Consider the following 24,987-nt stretch of genomic DNA (forward strand, 5'->3'; position numbering starts at 1 on the left):
ACATTTATTTATTGAATCCACAATACCTGCATAGCCAGTATTATAATTATTAAAGGTGATAAGATCCAAGTAAAACACACACTTAGAATTTTATTTTATTTTTTAAAAAAACATGGTTGAAAACAGACCTCCTAAGAATACATAAATGTGATGCAGAGGGTTTTATTTCACTTTAGTTTAGATTAATTTGGTTCGTTTATTTCAAACCAAAATGAGGGGACGGGGGAGGAAATAAGATAAAAAAGAAAAGAAGGAAATACAAACTGTCCACAATTTAATCATGGATTACTCATTTATGTAATCTAACTTTATGTCCCAAAAAGGAGCAATTATGTGTGGAGCTGGCATTGACAGAAGAGATCTCCATAGGTAGCTAAAGTCAAGAGATCTTCCAACTACCCAGTGAAGGATAATGTAAGCTTATCTTTTAATGGCTGTTGTAGGTTTTTGGGGCTGTTTGGCCAAACAGTCTGAAAAACCTACAACAACCATCGGATTCTGGCCATGAAATCCTTCGAGAATACTTATCTTTTATGTTTTTCTGATGGTAACAATGCCAGATTTCAAAAACACAGTTTAAAATACATACTTGTCTACAAATATAAATAATTTTTCTAATACAAATAAAATTCACTCAAAATGGGCCACCATTGGAAATGCCATATCATATGTCTTAATGAAGGATGTCTTAAAGAAGCAATGTTGGTAATGCAATACACTTAAAGAAGTGTATTGCATTACCAACATTTAACTGACATGGTCAATTTCTTTTAAAATAAATTAGCTGTAAAGAGATGTTAGGTGTTGTAACGAGGATAGACTTGCACAGGGTAGTTTGGTTGTTTGTTTCATTCCATGGCAGAAATGAGAAGCCCCCCCCCCTCCGAGATAATCTGACTGGGGCCACATGACAGACAGAGCTAAAAATAGGCAACACCAGAACCAAAAGACTCGGGACCATTTTCTGTATAATTCTGCCAACCCATTTAGTTGCTCTGTTTTTCTTATACCCACTTCTGGATTCTGTGCCTCTCCTCCCCACTAGTGAGATGCCTAGGGAAATTTCTTGCTGGAAGTTTAACTTGCTTGCTGGTGTAAGAATTCCCAATTACTGTATCCCAAAAGCCATGCCAAACTAGGGCAAACCCTTACAGATGGCCTGACCGTGTGTGTGTGTGTGTGTCTGGGTGGCTGGGTAGGTGGGTGGGTGGAGAGAGTGGGGGTTCTTACTCAGTTTACAGTAGAGGAGCATAGGCAACTACAGCTATAAGATACAAACCTGTGGGACATGGCATGGACCTCACCTATCCCTAGCAGCAGAAGTAACCCAATCTTCCCCCTCCCAATTTTCAAAAAGTCCCTTTTTTGTAAAACAAGGTGCATAGCCTGCATATCTTGTTTGAAAGGAGACTCGCGGAGTTGTAAAAGGCACTATTCTCCTTGTTTTCATGAAAAATTATCAGTGTGGTATCAGAGAGTGCTTTAGGATCACAAATGGGAAGCAGCATACAGGACATTTCGCCTATTACAAGAGAGCCAAATCAGCCTTTTCATGTTTGTGATGAAAATACCATTTATGATCAGACCGAAGTACCACCTAAAGCCTATTTGCGCATGGCACAGGCAAATTGATGAGAGGATGGATAAATGGAATTTGTTTTTTAAATGGAATCCATTCATAGCCTTTCATGAGACCTGAAAATGCATGTATAAAGATTTGTCCAAAGCCAGACATTCCCCAACCCAAAGGTTATAATCCATTTTTATTTTATATTATGCCTAACTCTGGGATGAAACAAGAACAGCGTAAAATTTACTTTTGTGCTTATTGACACCTGTTTTAAATGGCCATTCAGCACGTTACTGAACAACAATGTCAGTCTAAGAATATAACAATACTTTCTGCCTGCTTTATGTTTCTCTGATGTATTAGGAGTTTGTTACAGTGCTGACAAAAAAGAGAGGCATCCCTGAAAGCAGTCTCTTAATAACAATGGTATGATGAAATATAATTATGTTGCACAGCAAGCACTAGATATTTAGAGATCCTTTTAAGATCATGAATTAATAGATGTTGCAGAAAAAGTGTGTGATTAATTTAAAGTGTATTAGTTCATTTGGAATATTAGAAGAAACACAATTTATGAAATGTTCCCTTGTGAAAACAACAGATTTGTTTTCATAGCCCATTTCTTCCATGAATAGCCTACTTGCCTGAATGCTGGTTGACATCTCTAGACATTTAAAGGGTTGTCTGTACACACACACACACTCTCTCTCTCTGTATATATGTATTTTGATTTCCAGAAACTCCGTAAGAATCATAAATTAGGCCAAAAACATTTGCATATGTTTGCTTACTCATTATGGCTGCATATATAAGTCGTTAATTTAGTAAAGGGAAAACAAGTAGTGTGAGGAGGCAGAAGAAATGTATCAACTCTAGCTTTTAAGTAGGCATAGGAGTATTCCAATGTGAAAATAAGACTCCCTTCTAAAATGTCTATAATAAAAGCTTGAGATGTGTAGGCCATTCAAAGTGTTGGCTAACATGAAGTCTATATGCATGTTAGCCATCTAAAGTGACATTTAAACCTGCAAGCCTGAATTCCAGGTATGAGTTGGCTGACATGTGAGAAACACTTCAGGTTTGGAAGTGAGCTTCCCCTCTTGCTTGACTTTTGGAATGTGGTGGCTACGTTACTACTCTTGTTCAGGTTTTTAAACGGCCAAGATCTCAGAGCACTCAGTGATATTTAGGACAAGTAAACGTATTACCATTTGGCACACGTTCATATTTACATTTCCCATCAGCAGCATTCTACCAACACAAATTATTATTGTTGCCATTTTAACCAGCACAGAGATGTTTTTCTAGCTATTCTTGTATATGACAATTGAACATCAATCTGTAACATGAGGTTCTGTGAATTGCTTACAGTACTATATTTACTATTAACATACTTACTCAGTAGCACTTAAGTGAAAGAATGGAATAGTGCCATTTGGCAGGGAGAGGGTAGATCTGTTAATCTGTTGCAATAGAAACAGCAAAGAGTCTTGTGATAACATTAAGACTAACAAGTATTATTCAGCTTAAGCTTCTGTGGGCTACAGTGACATCTCTTGAAGTTGTCTGCGGTCCATGAGAGTTTATACCAAATGGAATTTGTTATTCGTTAAAGTGCCACAAGACTCTTGGTTAATTTTGATAACAGGATTAAACCAGTAAACTTCTTTACCCCTTTGGTTATGTCATACACACTATAGTGGACACAACAAAATGGGATATGTACATAGAAAAAGCTCAGCCTCATGAAGTATGAGAATTTGATTACACTTCTATTTGTAGCTCACACAGTGAAACCAATGGCTGTGTTGTATCACTAAACACTGTAACATAAAGGGGGTTGTGTTGTTTAAGACCTTCCATTGTGCTGCTAGACAAAGTAGCTCTCTAGACGTTGCTGTACTGCAACTTCCATCAACCTTAACCAGCAATAGCCAATGACAAGGAATCCTGGGAGCTACAGTCCAAGAACATCTAGAGGCCCATACTGTGCCCATTCCCGTCTTAATGGAAAAGACAAGACCTGAATGTCAAATGTGTGGAGTTTACACAGATGGAGCAATCTTTTCCTCTTCATTTATTTTCCCCATGTGATGATAAAGTGATGATGAAGGGCGCGGGGCTGGTGTACTCTTGAGTCATCTCATCCTTTGGCAATAACAGAACAGGGCTAAATAAGTGGATTTCTTGTGCTCTACAAAAAAGGCTGCTACTTTTGTGCTATTTCTCTTAAGTGTTCACAAGTGCCAGAAATGATAGCATAGCCTTGTAGATTTGTTACTAGTTGAATGTAAGTAAAATTAATGAAAAAGAGTTTCAAGCTTTCCCCACAGTTTCAAACTTGCTTGAAATGAACCTATATATATATTTTCTATATATATATATAACATGGAAATCAAAATATAGACATTTTTATTTTCTGTTTTGTTTCCTTTCAGTTAGCTGCAGTGGAGAGACAGATCTTTGACTTCCTTGGATTCCAGTGGGCACCTATCCTTGGTAATTTCCTGCACATAATAGTTGTCATATTGGGTTTGTTTGGAACGATACAATACAGACCTCGTTATATAGTTGTGGTAAGTTTTCTTTACTATGTTTCCTTAGTATCTCTCTCCCGTAAAACTCCTGTTAGCTCTCCTGCTCGCACACACTTGTTGCTCACTTTCTAGGGTATCTCTCAATTTTATTCCTTGGTTGTGCATTGTTAGGAGACAGCAAACAGAAATGTATCTTTGAAAGGAAAATCAGCATGTTCAATGTTCTACTCATCTTTAACACCCAAGGCGAAATATCCACAGCTCAAACAAAATAGCTCCAGGTATGCCTTAAAATAAATTACAAATACATAATGTCAGTACATAGAATTACCCTTCCTGTCCTCCTTTTGTGAACAGATACTGAATTCAGTTTGCAAACTGAAATAATAAGGGCCTATAACATTCTCTAGGGCAGTGGTTCCCAACCTTGGGTCACCATATGTCCTTGAATTACAGGTCCCAGAAATCCTGACCACCACAACTAATGGTGAAGGCTTCTAAGAGTTCTAGTCCAAGAATATCTAAGGATCCAAGTTTGGGAACCACTACTCTAGGGGAATAACAGCTCCTGTCATATCCACATACAACCCAAACTAGAATTTAGAACTTCAGTGGTGCCTCGACTTACAAACGCCCCTACTTACGACCATTTTGACTTACAAATAGCTCCGGTCGCAAAATTTTGCTTCTACCTGCGACCGGAGCTTCTACTTACGAACAGAAAAAGGCAGGGAAAAAAGGTGGGAAATTCTAATTTCTAACTGTAGGTGGCGACGAGACTGCTTCTTTGTAGCTCTTTTGCCCTGGCAATTAGATACAGTGGACCCTTGACTTACAGACGGCTTGACTTACAGACTTTTTGAGTTACAGACTTCTTTGGCCGCAAAATTTAGGTTTGACTTGCAGCCTGAGAATTGACTTACAGACCAGAAAAAAAACCCAAAATGGAACAAAAACGGCGTGTTACGGGATTAATTGGCTTTCAATGCACTGTAGGTCAATGGAGACTTGACTTACATACTTTTTGACTTGAGAACCGCCTTCCAATACGGATTAAGTTCTCAAGTCAAGACCCCACTGTAGTGTGTGTCATTGTCGGAAACTTGGGACTGCCTCCTTCTGCTTTGGAGTGAGTGTGTGTGTGTTTGCAGGGAGGTAAGGTGCTGTTTTCTGCTTTTTAAAAACTGTTCTGGGTGTTTTTACAGGGTGGTTTTGAGCTGGGTGGTGGAATTATGTTTCTATGATGTGATGGGTCTTGGGAGGTTTGTATGTTTTGTTTGTTTTTTTTCCCCCATTTCCAATGGGTCTTGGGGGGGAGTTGGTTGCTTTTTGGATTTTTGCTTTCTTTTTTAAAACAGAGAGACTGCCTGTTCTGGGTGTGTACACTGTATTTTTTTCAGCTTGGGTTTGGGCTAGGTGGGGGGTTATGTTTCTGTGCTCTGATGGGTCTTGCAGTGTGGATTTAAAATATGAAAATTAGACTATAATATTAAATTAAAATTTAATGTGAAAATTAGACTGTAATTTTAAAATGTAAAATTTATTTATTTATTTTTGCATTCTGTGGCTCCTAGGGTTTGTGTACTGTGACCTCTCTTTTGTTTTAAAATGTGTGGGTTTAAAATGTGACTCCAAAATTGTTGGCTTTTTTTTTTAATCAGAACATTTTCTGCAAGGGTCTGCTGTATTGACTGGCATGCTGTAAAATGTGGCTTAGACTCAAATCACTCCCCCACATTGTCTTCTCTCTCTCTCTCTCTCTCTCTCTCTCTCTCTCTCTCTCTCTCTCTCTCTCTCTGCTCTCTGCTCTCTTTTTGTGCTGAGGGGTTCTGTTTGCTGGAATAATGGCTGCTGGATTCTGTGGCTCCTAGGGTTTGTGTACTGTGGTGTTCTGAAGAGTACTCATGTCAAACTCTCTTGCCCCCTCCCCATTGTCTTCTTTCTCTCTTCTCTCTTTTTGTGCTTACCAGCACAAACCTTTGTCTGAGGGGTCTGTGTGCCCCAGTAATGACCTTCTTTTCCCCCTCTTTCCCCCATTTTCCCCTCCCTCCTTTCCTTCCCTTTTTTTAAACCCAAGTCATCTTAGGTTAAAAGAAGAAAAATTCTCCCCCAAGTGGTAGAGGATGGATTAACCGCTTTTGCATTAGTTCCTATGGGAACGAATGCTTCAATTTACAACCGGCGCCTCTACATACAACCAAAATCAGCTTTAATACTGTAGATTAAACAGGTTTCAATGCATTTCAATGGGAAATGCGGATTCAACTTACAGCCGTTTCAACTTACAACCATTTTCTGGAACGGATTATGGTTGTAAGTCGAGGCACCACTGTAGAGGCTGTTCCTGAGATTTCCACAATGGTTAGGTTGAATCAAACAGTCCATAGGAATTATACTACATTCAGTTTCCCTAGCACCATTATATAGTGTGCCACTAATCTCGAAGTATAATACATTGTGTACAGCTTTACCATTTCATGATTTTTACTTTAAAAATTACACTCAAAATAAACTTTTCTCTACTGAATTTGCTCACCTAAATCACACTTTCTCCCCTCCCCCCCACCCCCTTTCTGGAGGTCATATGAGGCTTCTTGAATTAATTATTGGATGGACCTAAAGACAATGAAAGGCAGTAATTTTTAGAATAAATAAATCTGAAACACTATGGGCTCTTTTTCTTCTTCTGTGTGAAGTAAGACAATTTCAGTACAGTCCATATATAATTTTTTCACATGGATCTCCACACAGAAGTAAAGGATCTCAACAGCTTAAGCCATTTAGAAATCAAGAATTGAAAAGCCGCTTGAAATGCTAGCTTCCTTTATGTTTTCCTGACCTGTAGCTAGCTAGAAAGGTTGAGCATTTATTGCTTTTGCGTCTGAAAATGCCAGCATTTGAGATCTCTCTGCAATTTTATCAGTAGTGGCTTCTGAGGTATAAAGATCACCTTGCTTGCTTGCTTGCTTACTTGCTTACTTGCTTGCTTGCTTGCTTGCTTGCTTCCTTCCTTCCTTCCTTCCTTCCTGATTTCTCTTGGAGTACTTTATAAAATATGCCTTTAACATTTATGTTTATGTTAATGGTGTAAGACTGGTAATGCTTTATCATTTCTAAAAATATGTTGATATTGTAGAGCATTTCTTAAAATATCATTCTTTAAAATATTCTATTTTTTTAAAAAAAGCTTAGAATAGTGGCGTAATTTTCATGCAGCAGGTATGTATAAAAAAATCAGGTTTCTTGTAGAAAGATTGTGCAAAAAAGCAGAGCTTTTAGACTATCTAGGCAGGATATTTGTACTCTCTGTCATCTGTCCACATGCCGCAGGCTATGTGTTTAACCACAACAATCTGTGGTTGTGCTTTTGGCATTTGAAAACTATGTGAGAAATGATTATTTGAGGTGCAGCATGGGATGGCATGAAAATTTAAATCAGAAGGGTAGCTGAAATGTGTGTTTGGGGTTTCATAAGAGCTAGGCAACTGATGTTAAATTGAGTATGATACAGTATATCACAGAAGTGAGTACACCCCCTTACATTTCATAAATATTTTAGTCTATCTTTTCATGTGACAACACTGAAGAAATGACACTTTGCGAGCATCTGTGGGGTATCCTGAAATGGAAGGTGGAGGTGCGCAAGGTTTCTAACATCCACCAGCTCTGTGATGTCACCATGGAGGAGTGGAAGAGGACTCCAGTGGCAACCTGTGAAGCTCTGATGAACTCTATGCTCAAGAGGCTTAAGGCAGTACTAAAAAATAATGGTGGCCACACAATATATTGACACTTTGTGCCCAATTTGGACATTGTCATTTAGGGGTGTACTCATTTTTGTTGCTAGCAGTTTAGACATTAATGGCTGTGTGTTGCATTATTTTGAGGGGACAGCACATTTATACTGTTATACAAGCTGTATACTCACTGTTTTACATTGTAGCCAGGTGTCATTTCTTCAGTGTTGTCACATGAAAGATATACTAAAATATTTATGAAATGTGAGGGGGTGTTCTCACCTCTGTGATATACTGTATATAGATTTTTACATCCTTTTGACATTGCGTGTGTGTATTCCTGTTCCTACTGTGTTTCCCCGAAAATAAGACAGGGTCTTATATTATTTTTTGCTCTAAAAAAAGCATTAGGGCTTATTTTCGGGGGATGTTTTATTTTTTTCATGTACAACAATCCACATTTATTCAAATATAGTCATGTCATCTTCTGGTTGCTGCACAATAGTGGAGGGCAGGGTTTCTCTTAACTAGGGCTTATTTTTTGGGTAGGGCTTATATTACATGCCTCCTGAAAAATCTTACTAGGGCTTATTTTCAGGTTAGGTCTTATACATAAACTTTTTTTTACTATTGTGCTGATTTTATTTTATAAATAAATTTTTTTTAAAACCTTATTTTATGGTGTATATCCTTGGTTAAAACAAAAAATCTGCTGAATCAGTTAGATCTTGAAGACTGAATGAAATTTTATTGTACATTGAAAAAAATAAAGACATTCAGAAAATAAAGTAACATTTCCAGTGAAACAGTACATCTCAATGCAGCCTCTAACATGACATGCAATGAAGGTAAATATAAGAGATGATTGGGTTTGTTTGTTTTTAATAATTGTGAGTTTTTTAAAAAAATAAGACAAATATTAAAACAAGAAGAATTTTTGGTTGTTGTGGGTTTTTCAGGCTCTTTGGCCATGTTCTGAAGGTTGTTCTTCCTGATGTTTTGCCAGTCTCTGTGGCCGGCATGTTCAGAGGACTGGAGTAGGAACTCTGTCCATGCTCTGTTGCTGTTTGTTGGATAGTTGAGTATTTATAGCTGTGGGAACAGCTTTTGTCCTTTTCAGGAGATAGGGTGATCAGCGTGTTTTTGTTGTGGATGTTGTGATAAATGGGAGAGATTATCTGTCACTGTGGTTGATGGGTGTCTTTAGCTGGTCTCTTTTGTGCAATGATCCGTGGTCCTTGTGGCTGGGTAGAGTTTGTTGACCTTCTGCAGGCTGTATTTTCCAATGCTGGAAGCCAGGTCTTGTTCAGTTTCAGACTTTCCTCTTTTTGTTGAAGCTATGCTGATTCTTATGGGTTTCAATGGCTTCCCTATGCAGTCTAACATAATTATTGCTGGTGTTGTCCAGTACTTCAGTATTTTGAAATAGAATTTCATGTCCAGCTTCTTTTAGGGCATGTTCAGCTACTGTAGATTTTTCTGGTTGTTTTAGTCTGCCATGTTTCTCATGTTCTTTGATTCTGGTGTGAATGCTGCGTTTTGTGGTTCCAAATATATACCTGTCCACAACTGCAAGGTATCCGGTATACTCCTGCAGTGGTGAGGGGATCCCTTCTGTTGACCATAACATTTGTTGTATTTTTTGTGGTGGGTCTGAATACAACCATCAGATCCCGGACATGAAAACCTTCGAGAATACAAGAAGAATTGTGTTCAATCAGAGATTAGATTTGAACAAGAATATCAATAAGTCTAAAGAAAGAATGAACACAAGAAACTATTATTACTCAGAAGGCAGTTGGTTTTAAAATTGGCTTATAAATTGGAGACTGCTTCTCAGTTTATGGTCAAAAAAGTTTTGTTTTGGGTAATAAATTTTTCAGTACTCAGAGTGGTAGGAGGAAAGTAAAAATAATTTAAAAACTGAGCAAGTTTGTATACATTCTATCATGAAGATCTACATACATTTAAATTTTTAACAAAATTTATATCACCATAATTTAATAAATCTGCCTTAGATCTTCCTCAAACACAGTTTTCAAAACAGGACATGACACAGGTAATTAGAAAACACCATCTCCAGATGCTGGTGGGTTTGTTGTAGAATTTTATTTATCTTATTAAGATAGAATGTGCTGCTTGGCCATTGATTTAAACTATGAGTCCATTTGATTTGAAGTCTTGACCAAATCTTGAACAGAACCTAAATAAGCTGTGATAATTGTAATTAAAAAGCCTGAGATGATCAGGGGACACCTAACTCAAATGACTGAAAATCGCTGTTAAATCAGGATTTTAAAATGCGGTTCTTTATTGGAACAGAAAGGTTAATAACCTAATATTCTGCTGTGGTGAGAGAGGTGGTAGGATTCATAAAAGGATGAAAGATGGTATTGAATGTTAGATGATTCACTGATTGTACAGAGGTTATGCAAAACAGTTTTCATCACATTATTTTAATTTATTCCATATGCTGCCTTTTCCTCAGGACTGGGACCCAAGGTGGCGTGCCATGTAGTTAAAACATTACAACTAAAATACAATAAAATACAAATATTAAAACAGAATTAAACTCATTGAGTTACTAAAATACAACACACTTTAAATCTCTTGATTAAAATACTAATGCTAGTTAACTTTTAAAAAGAGAAAAAACTAGCATGTCAGCTAACATGTATTGGTTTGAGGCTATTGCTTGCCAAATGCCTGCCAAATTAAATGTTCTTTGCCTGCTAGCAAGCTTTACTGGCTTTATGGACAGAGGGCAAGCCTAGCCTCTTTCTGATAGGAATCACAGTTCTTGGGAGCATCCAAGAGAAAGACCTCTCTGGAGTCCTCATCAAATGGTCCTCTGAAGGTGATAGGATCATAAGAAGGACCTCTCAAGCAGATCTCCAGGCAGGGAAGGGAGGGTTTGGTCTTTCAGATAACAAATCATATAGAGCTTTCTAGGCCACCATCTCCCACCCACTTGAGTATGAACTCCTACTAACTAAAAAGAAGCAGAATGTGATGCCTCCCAAAAGAAACCTACTTTAAAAAATGCGGAGAGAAGTTAATAAGGACCAAGAGACATTGGCATTTATTTTGCTAATACAAGTAAATTAATCTCTGGAATTTGGTACCCTCTAGATGTTGGTGTAGGGACGTGGTGGCGCTGTGGGCTAAACTTTGTGTGCTGCAGGGTCAGAAGACCAAGTGGTTGTAAGATCGAATCCATGTGACGGAGTGAGCGCCCGTCGCTTGTCCCAGCTCCCGCCAACCTAGCGGTTCAAAAGCATGCAAATGCGAGTAGATTAATAGGGACCACCTCGGTGGGAAGGTAACAGCGTTCTTGGTAACACTGGCCATGTGGCCACGGAAGATTGTCTTTGGACAAAAATGCTGGCTCTATGGCTTGGAAACGGGGATGAGCACTGCCCCCTAGAGTCGAACACGACTGGACAAAAATTGTCAAGGGGAACCTTTAACTTTACAAGATGTTGGTGGCCTGGGCACAACCCCAGTTGCTCTACCCTAGTTATAGCCCTGCAGACTGATAGCCAGTAAAGATTTCAAGAAGGGAATTATATATTGTCTTAAACTAACCCTGGTGAGCAGTCTGGGTGCACCAGCTGATCCTTTCAAGTACTCTTCAAAGACAGTCCACATAGAGTTTGCTACAGTAATCCAGCTAACTAAGCCATGTGCTATAACATCCAAGTCAGATCTCCAGGATCTAGATAAAAAGAAGAGATGGGGTTGAATGTCACCAGCATGTTAGTTGCAGTTAACTACAAAATTCTGGGCAACATATCCCAGAAATTTCATGTATATGTTAAATAGCATAGGGACAGGACAGGCCTGAGGGACACCACAAGCTAACAGGAGTCCTCCCCCGCCTTCTAAGATCAGCCTTCTAGGAGGGACCTGAGCCACTGTAAGATGGTTCTACCAGATCCCATTGAAGAGAGGATAAGTGGAAGGACACCATGGTTGATAGGATTAAAATTCACTAAAAGTCTAGAAAAGCTAACAAGAACACGCACACTCCTACCTACCTTCTCAGTGTAGGCCATCCAGCAAGGCAAGCAATGCTATTGTACAGTGGTGCCCCGTATAGCAAGGTTAATCCGTTCCGGATTAACCTTTGCTATGCGAAAACATCGCTGTACGGGCAAGGAAAGCCTATTGGAACGCATTAAACTTAGTTTAATGCGTTCCAATAAGCATCCAAACTTACCCCTCCCGCGATGTTTTCGCGCCCGGTGGCCATTTTGGAGCCGCCGATCAGCTGATCGGCGGCTCCAAAATGGCCGCGGATGACCCGAAATGCCCCCCCGCAGCGTTTTCGCGACCTCGGTAAGCAAGGGAAGGGCGCGAAAACACTGATAGGGGGCCATTTCGGGTCATTCGGCGGCCATTTTGGAGCCGCCGATCAGCTGATCGGCGGCTCCAAAATGGCCGCCGGACGCCCCAATTGTCGCAAAGCGAGCGCGGCGATTGGGGCAGATCCGTATAGCGATCCCCAAAAAGGGATCGCTATACGGATTCTTCATTAAACAGTGTGCTCGTTAAGTGAGGCACCACTGTACTTCCATACTCAGGGCTGAAGCCAGATTGAAATTCATCTACGAGATAATCCATTTCATTAGGAATTTTTGGAAATAGGAGGATAGTACATGTTCAAGAACCCTGCCTAAGAATGGAATACTGGAGACTGGCCAGTAATTATCTAGTACATTCAGATCCATGGAGGGCTTTTTGAACAATTGCCGCCTTACAACTGTCTCTTTTTGGCAAATTGGGATCCTGCCTTGTTGAAGAGCAGCATTCACCTCTCTCTTTACTGAGACCTCCTCTAGCTACTTTAGTGACCCAGGAAGGACAAGTGTCCAGCATACATCTCCAGGGACAAGAAAAACCGTTGACAAAGATTTTTAACATTCTCTAACTTTCTGAGTTTCTAATTTCATTCACATTCGGTAGAACTTTTTATACCAATATCAGAATTCTCAGCCTTCTAGAAAATTTTGGGGGATTCACAGGAAAGTGCAGGAAAGGAGCAAGCTTCTCTCCTGACTCTACTGACAGAGGTTTCCTGGTGGGGGTTGGATTTCTGTCAGAGACTCCACCGTTATCTTATTGGCTGAAGAAAATTTAGGAAGCAGCTTTATCTTGTTAAACTAAGATGCATCTTCAGGAATTCCAGGATGCCCCATCCGAAAACAACAATAACCATCCGTGGTAAAAAGGCTCTTTCAAAAATAAACTCTTTTAAAAATAAATATATCAACAATCTTGAAAGAACATTACCCTCTCTCCTTTTTCCTTTGATATAATTACTACATGTTGAAATATATGTAATATTGCTACAGTATTAGATTCGGTACCATTACTTGCTATAATTGTAATTATGCTATTTTTGGATTCTTTGATAGAAATAGAATAAAATTAATGATTAAAAGTATTTGTTTAGAAGTTACTCCCTATGTGAAAACTGAAAAATCTGTGTAAATGTAATTCTTTCATTTTTAATGCCAAACTGTACCCCACTGCCCAGTTCTTCCTAAGGAATGCAGTATAATAAACCAGAAAAGGAAGAATGTCATTTTTAAAATCTTGAGTTCTACTAGATTATAATAACTTCTTCTCTAATCTTTACCAGCATTTTTCTGCTTCCTTTATACAGATAATTGCAGGGTTTACACCCTATCATATCTCCCTGCTCCTTTGTCCATGTGTTGCCAGTTCCCCTATACTTTTCCCTTTAATAATTACACAGAAAGCCCACCATTCTCTATGTGAGAAAAACACATGCTAGAAAGTGTGGTTAGGCACTTTAGCCCTGTTCGTATATGTTCACTTGAACTAATTAGAATACCAGAATAAGATGCAGAACTGTTAAAACAACAACAGCAACCATGTGCCTCTTCTAGGGAATTATGGCCAACAATGGTTCTTCACTGGAAAACATGACACAGCTTAAAGAATTTTACTTAAGCTATTTTTCAATTCATTTTTAAAATTATTATTATTATTAGCTCTGCTACCTTTTCTCAAAGCATGAGAGAGTCTCAAGTTTTTACTGATTAAAGATGATCTGAGAGCATTTGCCATTTTTGTTAGTACTTCCAGTGTTCCACATCTATCAAATTGTCATATATATATATATATAAAATTAAAATTGGCTAAATGTAGCCCAGTGCAAAATTTAAAAGTACCAATTTACACATTTCTTTGAGAGATGAAAATAGGCCATGTATTCCTTCTTAGGGTAGAAGAGAGAAATTTTGTCTTTACATAGATAATTTTATTCTCCTAGCGTGTGCTCTTATTGTACTGGGATGTATGCAGTATGAATGCCCACAGAGGCCAAGTTAGATTACTGGAGAAAGGAAACCACATCTTTTGAGAGTAATAAATGTAATATCCAAAAGGAGTAGAACCAAATTACTTGGATTCAAGCCAGCCTAGATGTTGAAGAGCAGCAGGAGGCAATTCCACACTGATTTCAAAATGCAGTTAAACATTTCATAAGATAGAGTTTCTCTGTAAAAAGCGATTTGGGTGAATTTTGAGCGGATCGCTTTCATATTCTATCCTAGTGCTTTGGTCTATCATTTCCCTTGTCACTTATAGACTGAGCTATGCTGTGTCAGAGGTGATTGTAAGAAATGCTTCCAAATTTTAGGCGGCTATAGCTGGCACTCTTGATGCTTAGCTGAAGGGAACACTTCATTGTACAGGTACAATGCACTTGGGTGTATTTTCCCCTGCTCATCCACATTCCAATCACCTTAGCATTTCTTGCGATTTTAGAAAGGCTCAGGGATAGCTAGGTGTGTGTGGAGCCAGAGGTTGGGATTTTGATTCCCCACTGTGCCTCTTGGGAATAGATAGAGTCAACCTGTGTGGCCTTGGGCACACAGTCCTAGGTTACCCCCAGAAGAACAGAACAGTAAACCATCTCTGAGCATTCTATAGCAAGAAAACTCTGAAAAGGGTTGCCATAAATCAGAACTGACTTGAGAGCATGCACACAGGGATGGCTGGTAGATAAGGACATATGAGGATGCCCCATGTCAGACTATTAGCAAGGTCATTCCTGCCTACCCCCTTACTAGATGTGGTCTCTTGTACTCTGTGTTTGTTTAAATGCTTGCTTGCATGTGTGTGTATTAATATCCCATTCTTGCCAATGCCTCTGCTTGTTTCTCTGGATCTCATAGAATCCTAGAATAGTTGAATTGGAAGGGGTCTATAAGACCATTGAGTCCAACCCCCTGCTCAATGCAGGAATGCAGATAAAAGGATATCTGCCAGGTGGTTGTCTAAATTTCTTAAATGCCTCCAGCTTTGGAGTGCTCAACCCCCCCCCCGATACTTGAATCCACTGCCATACTGTTCTATGTCTTTCCTGATATTTAACCAAAATCTGGCTTCCTGTAGCTTGGAACCATTATTATGTGTCCTGCATTCTCAGATGATCAGGAACAGATCCCACTCTTCTATATGCTACCATATCTCCTCTCAGTCTTTTCTCCTTTCTTTGTCTGAGCCTTCTGCCCCAACACAGATAATAGGAACCAAATGTTACTGGAAATGCCTCTTAAAGTACAAGAAGGCTTTAAAAGTTTCTGTCCAAAATTTATTGAGAGGCTGCTTTTCTCTAGAGAATCAATAACTGGAGGAAGTGGGTGTTGTTGTACTGTAATATTCATTTTTAATAAGCATTTAGTTAAAATTAGATTTTTAAGTATGTCATGACATTTGGATATACCAGTTGTTTACAGCCATTATATGTAAATATTCTGGATTCCTTTCCCCATGCATCTTGAGGAAAGCATCTTGAGGAGGGCAGCGCAATGGAAAAAGATTCTGAGTTGACAAAAAGCTGGGAGAAGTTAATCAACCCCTTGCTCTTTCTTCTTCAAATCTGTAGTCAGTTAAGACAGATTTTCATTTTTAATAGAGCCACAAATAAATTCTGTTCACTAAACCATCAGGAAAAGCAAGACACATAGTTGCATATCGTGTTCAGTTTGACATTAGTGTTAATTAGGCTTTATTCATATGTAATACATGTGTGCAGCAGATGTATGGAAGGGCTAATGGAATCACAGCTGCTGACTCACAGCTCATTCTTTGTACTGCATTCCAAACATGTGAATGGAGCCTATAAACAGAGAATCTGTGTGTAAATGAGGAATCCTGTGTTGCTATCATTGTTTTGCAGAGATTCCAATTAAGCATAGTTCTGTTCACACAGCTTTAGTTACGCAGCCATCTAAAGGGCAAAGATGTCGCCAACAGGCACAGTCCTGCTTTCCTTCCTTGCCTTCTGTCACCAGGATCCTGTCAGGTAGTTCCTGTAACGGAACTCCTTCAATCAGCAGAACTGAGAAGTTAAACCTGTTTGGATGTTTTTGACTCCCTAAGCAGTATCCTTTCCCCTCGCCACCACTAATGATGAATCTTAACCATTGCAGCCAGTTGGGTAGAAGGGTCTTTTCTTTCAGTATAGAGACTGAAGGTGGCTGAAAAAAGAACTAAAAAGCCAAACACAGTATTTTCTTACAACAACCATTGAACAAAAGCCTGTTAAAAGTACAAGTCATGGAAAAAGTGCATCACCTGTCCTTAAAAGCCCCCTTTTCAATAGCCTGTTCATTTGCTAGAAACTTGCCTGGGAAGAGCCACGTTGTGCTTTGTGTCTTTAGTAGAGGTACCTGTAAAGCTGGGGAGATTAAGAAAAAAAGTCTCCTCCAGGTTTTTAAACCTGGGGAAGCTAATATGGGAAGATGTAGTCCTAAAGGTATTGTGGCCCCAAGCCATATTGGACTTTATAGATCATAACTAGCACTAGCAATACTTGGTATATGCCACCATCTTACAACAACACGTTTTGCACTTTTCAATACAACCTTCTTTCTTTCTTACATGTATGCATGTATTCTCTCTCTGCTCCTTTCTGTGTGTGCTGCATTTGTTGTTAGTGTCCACAATAGAAAAAAATGTATCTGTGTTGTTTATAAAGAAAAAAGAAGACCCCTGAACTTGATTATCTGAAGTTAACTCATCATTCATGTTCTTCATGCAGCCTTTTTTTTGTGGTATAATCTAGTACAGATAGATTATCCTAGCATCTGATTACCAGAGATTTCAGACAACACTCGGGCTATTGAGCAAAATGAGGTTATGTGATGGTTGTTTCTGTGCATCCCCTATGTAAAGATATATGGCACAAAGAATAAAAGGTCAAGCACAGAATATGCAATTGGGTCAATGTTTTGGAATTTACTGGTGTCAATAGGGTAATACAGCAACATAAATAATAAATTTAATTTTCCTTGAATGTAAGGGATGCAAAAAAAAAAAAAAAAAGGATTTGCAATTGGCTACAGTTCTAGGGGCTTTCAGCCAAGATAAATCTTTCTGGTTACACCCTGTGTGATGATTCCCAGAAGTGCTGTACATATTAATCTTTTATATTATTGATCTACACTTTGTGTACAATAGTTTTATCTTAACTTTATCTTTATCTTTATCTTTTCTTCTTATTTTTTTTTACCCTAGTACTCAGTATGGACTGCTCTCTGGGTCACATGGAATGTTTTCATTATCTGCTTCTATTTGGAAGTAGGTGGGCTTTCTAAGGTAGGTTCCACATAATTCTTGCTTTGGGTTTTCGGTGGGAAGGGGTGTGTGATCTTCTTTCAACAGCATTACAGGACACCATCAGAGAGGCAGTCTAATGCAATCATGTGGCTGCTTGGAATGTCCTGTGCAATAGTGGCTTTTGCCATATGACCAGATGTGAGCTTGGTATGACATGGTGACAGTCATGGTCCAAATTGTCCCCAAACTTTGATCTTACTGTTTCAGTCAGGAGCTAGCAATACCAGTATCAGAGGGGTGGTGTAAATATTCCTATAGTTACATCAGACGTGTTGGTTTACACACCCCATTATTCCCAGCTTACACACTATTTCAGTATGTCAGGAGGATACTAGGCTGAGGAGTGTCACAATATCACAGTGTTACTACCCTGTGCTGTTATTGCCCGTCAGATATGTGCCCCCTAGAGTTGTTTTAATCCAAAAATGAGCTTTTTAGCAGACTTGAAATCAATCAGTTGTCTTGTGGGGCTTGAAAACTTTTGTCTTCTCCCATGATCTGATGGGACCTGATGCAGTGATCTTGCTGAAGTTAAACAGATATCGGTACTTAGTTGGGAGTAGAGTCTCTGGAAACCTTATATATGCCACCTTGAGCTCAGTACTGGAAGTAGTGCAGAATATCTCTTAGAGATATAATATTGTCAATCCAAGTGCTTGTTTGCCCTGTAAAATCTCAGAAATGGTAAAAGCAAGAAATGTGGATTCTGGGAATTTGTAGCCCTGTTACCTCAAAATACACATGAAACACTGAGAGGAAGAAACGTAACATTTTTGTGTGCAAATTATTGGTGGATGAAATTAAATATAGTTTGAGTTTGCTGACTGGCCCACTGAAGAAGCTCCAGCCCTCTAACCAAACTGAGAAGACACAGGTCTTTGCAAAGAGACAACTGATCACCCAGTTAAAATAAGTGGATAGCTTATAATTTGATTGGCTGTGCTGGCTAGCGGATGTTGGGAGTGATAACTGAAAGAAGTTACATGTGTGTACTGGACTGAATATTGATAAGGAAGAAAAAAGAGCTTCGTAGGGGAAAGTATTGGTACAGGGAAAAGAACAGAAATAGAGCACTGGAGTAGATAGGGCATGGGATTAATAGGTTCTTAATCCTGGTGTGAGCTGAAGGAGTTCAAGAGGAGGGGAAGAGAGGAGAGGAGAAGGAAGCAAAAAAATAGAATTGGTGTGAGAAAGAAAATGGAAGACACTGGAGTGAAAGTGAAACTCATGGGTTTTCAATCCAAACAAAGCAGGACATACTGGCTAATAACAATAATTCTTGTGTACCATCATGCCATTTCTGATTTGTGGCAACCTTTCCTGGGTTTTTTAGGTATATAGCATTTAGGAGTGGTTTATGAGTCCTAGGTAGTGCTTTGAGACTGCAGTTTACACAATGTAGCTTGCCCAAAGCCACACATACTCTGTGGCAGGGCATATTGCCATCATCAGCCACACACATTCTGAACGATCTGGGCTGACCTCTCTCCTAGGAGACTTAGGACAGATTTAAAGTTATTTAAACTCCTGTCCATGGTGCTCTAATCCATACTAGCTCTTCCTGTTTGCTAGTAAATAATTTACTAATACTGGACTAATAGTAATAGTGGGTTTCCATTAGGTAGAGTCCACTTTTGTGGGATCACTTTGCAGTGGGGAATGTTCATGTTCAAGACACACTCACCCATGTGGGTGTGTGCACAGGCCTAAACTGTCCAGGGAAACTAACCATATTTCCTATGTTTTTCGATGGAATACTTTGGAGATCCTGTTATGAAACAATTGGAACAGTTACAAACCAAAGACATTGTTCTCCTTGCATAGTCATAGACCCAGGTCTTTGTTCCATTGATACACGTGACCAACATCACTGCAGGTTCAAAAACAGAGGGAACAGCCAATCCTGATCCAAAAGCAAGTTACATAAACAAAACAGAGGATAGAGGAAAACATGTGGAATCATGCTACCTAAGTATCATTTATGTATTTTGATTAGAGTTTTGTTTCAAGGACAGTTTTTATATTTTATTTTTACTAGCTGTATTTATGTTTTGGTAAATTGGTTATCTATTCTGTATGTTTTTTCTTGTATCTTTGGTATTGCTTATTTCACTGCACCTGAATTTCCCTGAAAATCTTCCTTCAGCTTTCCCAAACTTCAGAAAATGCTGTTACGGTGTTCATACCTGTACCTCATTTGTAGCATTGCATTCCTGAGGACTTAATTAGAAATACTTTCCAGATGGTGGCTAACTAGAATTTTATATCTTCCTATGTGACATTTACAATGGTTTCATAAGACTGCATAAAAACAGGGCCATAAACCAGCAATACTGTTTTAAGTGGAAAATTCATTTTCCTTTATTACACCATGGTGTTTTGTTCTACAACTGACACTCAGCTGAATCTTCCCACCTTGGCATTAAATGTCATTGTGTGAGACAGAGAAAGACACTGAAGGAAACTGATTGATGTTGGCTCTAGATATTTTTAGTGAAGAAGACATAAGAATGTGGTTTCATTCAACACAGGCTGGCCAGCAAAGGAGATAGGGAGGTGATGAAGAAAACAGTTGCTGCGATACAAGGACCAAGGCTTGGAAGGCCTCTTTGTCAACTACAACAACTGGAATTCATTTATACCAGTGGTTCCCATCATTGGATCCCCAGATGTTCTTGAATTAAAACTCCCCCAATCCTGCGCTGCCCAGGATTTCTAGGAGTTGTAGTCTAAGAACATCTGGGGACCCAAGGTTTAGAATCACTGATTTACATTGTTGGGAGATGCTGGGAGTTGTCATCCAAAGGCAACATATCCAAACTCTGAAAAGGATATTTAGGCCACTGGAACAGGGTGCTAAATTACAAGAGATACACTGTTCAGTCCCTTGTCTGACACTGAGAATCATGGAACCTGGCACCCAGTTTTCAGGTCTTCCTTCTCATTGGTAAAGTGAGTCTCATTATTTGAACATGCTGATTTTTACTGCCTCTGCAATAACCACATAAGCCTATTCTTAGTTGACTCATCAGTCAGTACAAAACTGCACATTTACATGTTGTTTTACCAAGCCATTTGTCTGTCCCCATTGTCTTTTGCTTTGCTGGACTCCTGGCTGGGGAAAAATGCCAGTGTACTGGCATGTCTTTACTGAGTTTTCTTTTGGAAATATATATGTTAACTTACCAGCATAAAATTCACCAACAGGAACTTGTCTGTGTCTTTAGTTCCACAGAGTTAAAATAGGGATGGGGAATGTGTGGCCCTCCTAGGGTATTGGATTTTAATGATGATCCCTCACCACTGGCTGGCTGGAGGTGATAGAAGCTGCAGTCCAGCAACATGTAGAGCAATAACATTTCCCTGGCTCATACCTCCTGTGGGATTTTGGAAACTATCGTCCCCAAAAGCAATTTTTCCAATTGCAGACCAGAATAGACATCTCAAGGAGTAGCTTTAACTGTGCTAAACCTGAGAATCTAGATTGAGGGCGGAATCCAAAATTGCAATGTGTGAAACTAAATTTTAATGGCAAGTGTAACCTCATTCAGCACATGTTAGGCCCTTCTTCCCTGACTGAGCAGAAGCACCTCTGTCTTGTCTAAATAAATATTTGTTTTTTTTCTTGTCCACTTGATTAATGACTCCAGACAGTGATTTTGACAGGTTCCTACAACTTAGGCAGAAAATAAGAGATGAGCCTTATTCAAGTGTTACGTCTGTCAGTGTTTTGGGTTTAAAGGGTGGTAGGTATGGAGGCATATGCGTAAAACTAGCACTCAGGTCCCCACCCCAATTGGCAGTCATGTGTTTTGTGTGAAGAAGTACAAAAACATAAGTGTTGCCTTTCACTTGGATATTTCCCTTATCCAGTTCCCCATTTAAAATGACCAGAGTTGTCTTTCTCCAATAACCAGACCTGAAGATAGATTTTTCCTTCCTTCCTTCCTTCCTTCCTTCCTTCCTTCCTTCCTTCCTTCCTTCCTTCCTTCCTTCCTTCCTTCCTTCCTTCCTTCCTTCCTTCCTTCCTTCCTTCCTTCCTTCCTTCCTTCCTTTGATGCCTTATGCACATGTGAGTTTTATTCCCCATATTTATACTTCTCTGTTCTCACTGAAACCCAATTTCCCTCTCTTTATTATTATCATTACGACAAGTGAGATCTGCAGTGAGCAAAAAGCAAAGAACAATATTATACATTATAGGCTGAGCTGAAATGTACTTTGGGAGAAATAGACAAGAAGAGTTGATAGGAAACCCAACATTCCACTGTTGAGTTCTTTGACTTCACCCATAATACCTTGTACCCACACTGTCACAGATCAGACAGATCATCTTGTTGTTTTTGTCTGCCATTGATGTGGAGTGCAAGTGAGGTCACATGCAATATCTGTAGCTTCCAGAGTTCTACATTCATCTGAAGCCATATTAAATCAATGTCAGTGGTCTTTGGAATTATTTAAGAAAGACCACCCATATTGATTCAGCTATAAGAACCCTGCAATAGGGGTCTTTTGTTCTTTGTGTTCTTCAAAACCAGATGTTACATTTTATGTTTGCTTGCCGAGGCTTTCCCCTCATGTGTAATGGCCATTTAAGCAGTAGCCAGCCTGTGTTGCTCCTTATCATAGCATGAGTTGTTGTAAAACCGACCACTCAAGTATGATGAGTAAATAGAGTGTTTTGAGGATCTTTTGTTTACTGGCTGTAATATTAATTTTGTCCTTGTAGAGAGAAGAGGAACAGGGTGCAAAGATAAGAGGGATTTTTGTCTAACATGAAAAGAAGACTCCAGGGTTCTGAAATCGGTAGTTCTAAGAATTGCCTGAGCATTGAATGATATGCATGAATAATTTAAGACTATTTTGTTTAAATGTGGAAAAGTCAAGTTATCCTTGCAGTGCGACACATTGCCAATTGCCGGCAATTTCCTATGTTTTCAAAAACCACAGGCAGCAATTTACAGAAAAGATTAGGGCCGTTACTGTGTGACATTTTCTTGATTTAAACTGTCATTCTGAAAAGCTGTTAGCTGAGATCTGGAGCTGGAGTGAGCATATAAAGTTTAGAGGAAGATTTTTTTAAAGATGAGACTCAGCTCTTTGTTTTGCCTGTTTAAAAAAAACAGCACAGAAACTGAAGTATGTGTGCATACAAATTTGCATTCTCAAGGAAAATTATACATGATCTCTTTTGGCATTTATGTGATGCAGCAGCATATGCTACAGCACTGACATTTTACATCTCATAAGCACAGTAATATATTTCTTAAATATCACCACTATTCTAAGGATATGTCAGAAGTTTGATTGTAAATGTTTCAAACAGCTGGCACCAAAACAGTACATAGTGATTTTGTCTCATTGAGGGAATCCAGACACTTGCCTTTCTCCTGTTTTCTTTCAGTATAACTCATTTCCTCACTGTCACATCTCATGGTGATCCTGGTTCCCTGGTGGGTTTTGTTTTATTTTGTTTTGTCTTCTCTTCTTTCTCTGTTTCTTTTTAAAGGATGTCATGCAAACACCAATTCACACCACGTAATGACTGAGATTTTTCTTCGCATTACACATGCTCATTTCCGTCCCCTTTTTTTCTGCCTCTTTGTGATGGCAGCAGCTGTCTCTCTGCATCACCATATTCTGACTTCGATGGAAACTCTTTTATACACTGCCTGGTTATAGGAACTCTCCATACCAGCTCAGATCGAATCCAGATCAACTTGTTGCCCAGTGATGCGAAGGCATGTTGACTAGAGATGGGGGTGTTCGTATACAAATACGAATACCACCACACAGGTGGACATAACGAGGGTCCAGCTCCCTGGGACCAGACTGTCTGCTCACCTGTTACCACGGGCTCCACGTTCCCTTCCTATCGCTCTGGAGTTCGTGGTCTGCAAGCCACTGCTGGCAGGAGGCGGGAGGATGAGCCTTGCCGCAACGTCAAAGAGTGGCTCCGCAGACAATGAGCTCCAGAGCGACAGGAAGGGAACACGGAGCCTATGGCAACAGCAGAAGGTGAGTGGACAGTCCGGCCCCAGGGGGCTGGACCCTCACTATGTCCACCTGTGCGGGGGTATTTGTATTTGTATACAAATACCCCCATCTCTAATTGTGACATAACATCATAGTGCAACAGTGGCAGTAGAGGATTAGACTCTCCCTCACAGGAGGAACAAAACTAAACACTGTTAAAACTGGTGCTGGAGACCTGCAGTCTACCAATCCTTGAGGAGATACCTTTAAGGAAAGGAACTTTTTTTGTGGGTTGTTGTTGGTCTTGGCAGGACACTCTTCTGCCACAATGATGTAACAAGAATTAACCTCTTTCTGGCATCTGGAACACCACTGTCTGGCTGAAATGCTAAGTTCCCACATTAACAGAAGAAAGACACACTATTAGTCCACTAGAGCAGCCATTCTCAACAGGGAGCCCTGGAACATTTCAAGGCGGCCATAGATCGGAAACAGTTCTTCATGCACTACCTTATAAGTTATCCGATGTGATTTATACAATTCTGAATATAGCCTGTATTTCTTTCATATTGCCTTTATGGCCATACCCCCCTCCCAAAAAAAGGTTGAGAATGGCTACACTAGAGGGATGGTGATAGGAAGGGAGAAAGGTCATCAGTAAACAATGATGAGGTGCATACCCCTATCACATTTTTATGCAGTAGCATCCAGTAGCTGTAGCATCCATTCTCCTGCTGTAAGAGATGAGAGTCATTATTCTGGAGAACAGGAGTTCAAGGGAATATAGGAATCAAAGTGCAGCAGGCACAAGAAGTAATCAAGAGTAGAAATAAGAACTTTGGAGATTAAGGTGCATGGACTAGTGATGGAGGGAGACACCCAAACCATTCCATCGCTAATCACATCACAAAAGATGCCTGCTGCCGAAACTCAGAATTATGAGAGGAAAACCAAAGAGTGGAAATTTAATTGAGAAATTTTGCTTCACTTTTGCTTTCTACTCTGATACCAATATGATAAACTACTGCTTATTCTCTGATATTCAATTAAATATATTGTTGTAAGATATTGTTTAGATCAGTGGTCCCCAACCTTGGATCCCCATATGTTCTAGGACTGCAACTCTAAGAACCCTTGACCACGGGCTGTGCTAGCCAGGATTTCTGGGAGTTGTAGTCCAAGAACATCTGGGGACCCAAGTTTGCGAACCATGGTTTAGCTCATTCATTGTAAGTAATGTTACCTCTAATGTTCATCACTGCCGCACAGGAGCCTCACCTATCTGTGCGCGTGGGGAGGGTTAATTTAAAACCCAGAAGTAAACAGGCATCAACACTGGTTGCCACTGTGCAGCACCGATGGAGCTTTGTGCTCATGCACCTTAGAGGGAATGCTGATTGTAAGCAATAATTTCTCTTCCAAGATGACATACCAAACCATAAGACATTGTCTGTTTGGATTCCTTAACATAAGTTACCTTCTGTTTAAAGAGTTTACCATCCATAAG

General features: G+C 39.5%; 1 protein-coding gene across 2 annotated transcripts in view; it reads left to right on the forward strand.

Annotated features, from left to right (window-relative positions):
- Window positions 1–24,987, forward strand: part of NKAIN3 (sodium/potassium transporting ATPase interacting 3) — a 270,587-nt gene that overhangs the window by 108,673 nt on the left and 136,927 nt on the right. For both annotated transcript variants that reach the window (XM_020811679.3, XM_020811669.3), the window contains exons 2-3: window positions 4,009–4,146; window positions 17,403–17,483. In XM_020811679.3, the coding sequence (XP_020667338.1) occupies window positions 4,009–4,146; window positions 17,403–17,483 (219 nt within the window). The remainder of the gene's footprint in view (window positions 1–4,008; window positions 4,147–17,402; window positions 17,484–24,987) is intronic.

This window comes from Pogona vitticeps, chromosome 4 (assembly GCF_051106095.1).
Source record: "Pogona vitticeps strain Pit_001003342236 chromosome 4, PviZW2.1, whole genome shotgun sequence".
Lineage (NCBI taxonomy): Eukaryota > Metazoa > Chordata > Lepidosauria > Squamata > Agamidae > Pogona > Pogona vitticeps.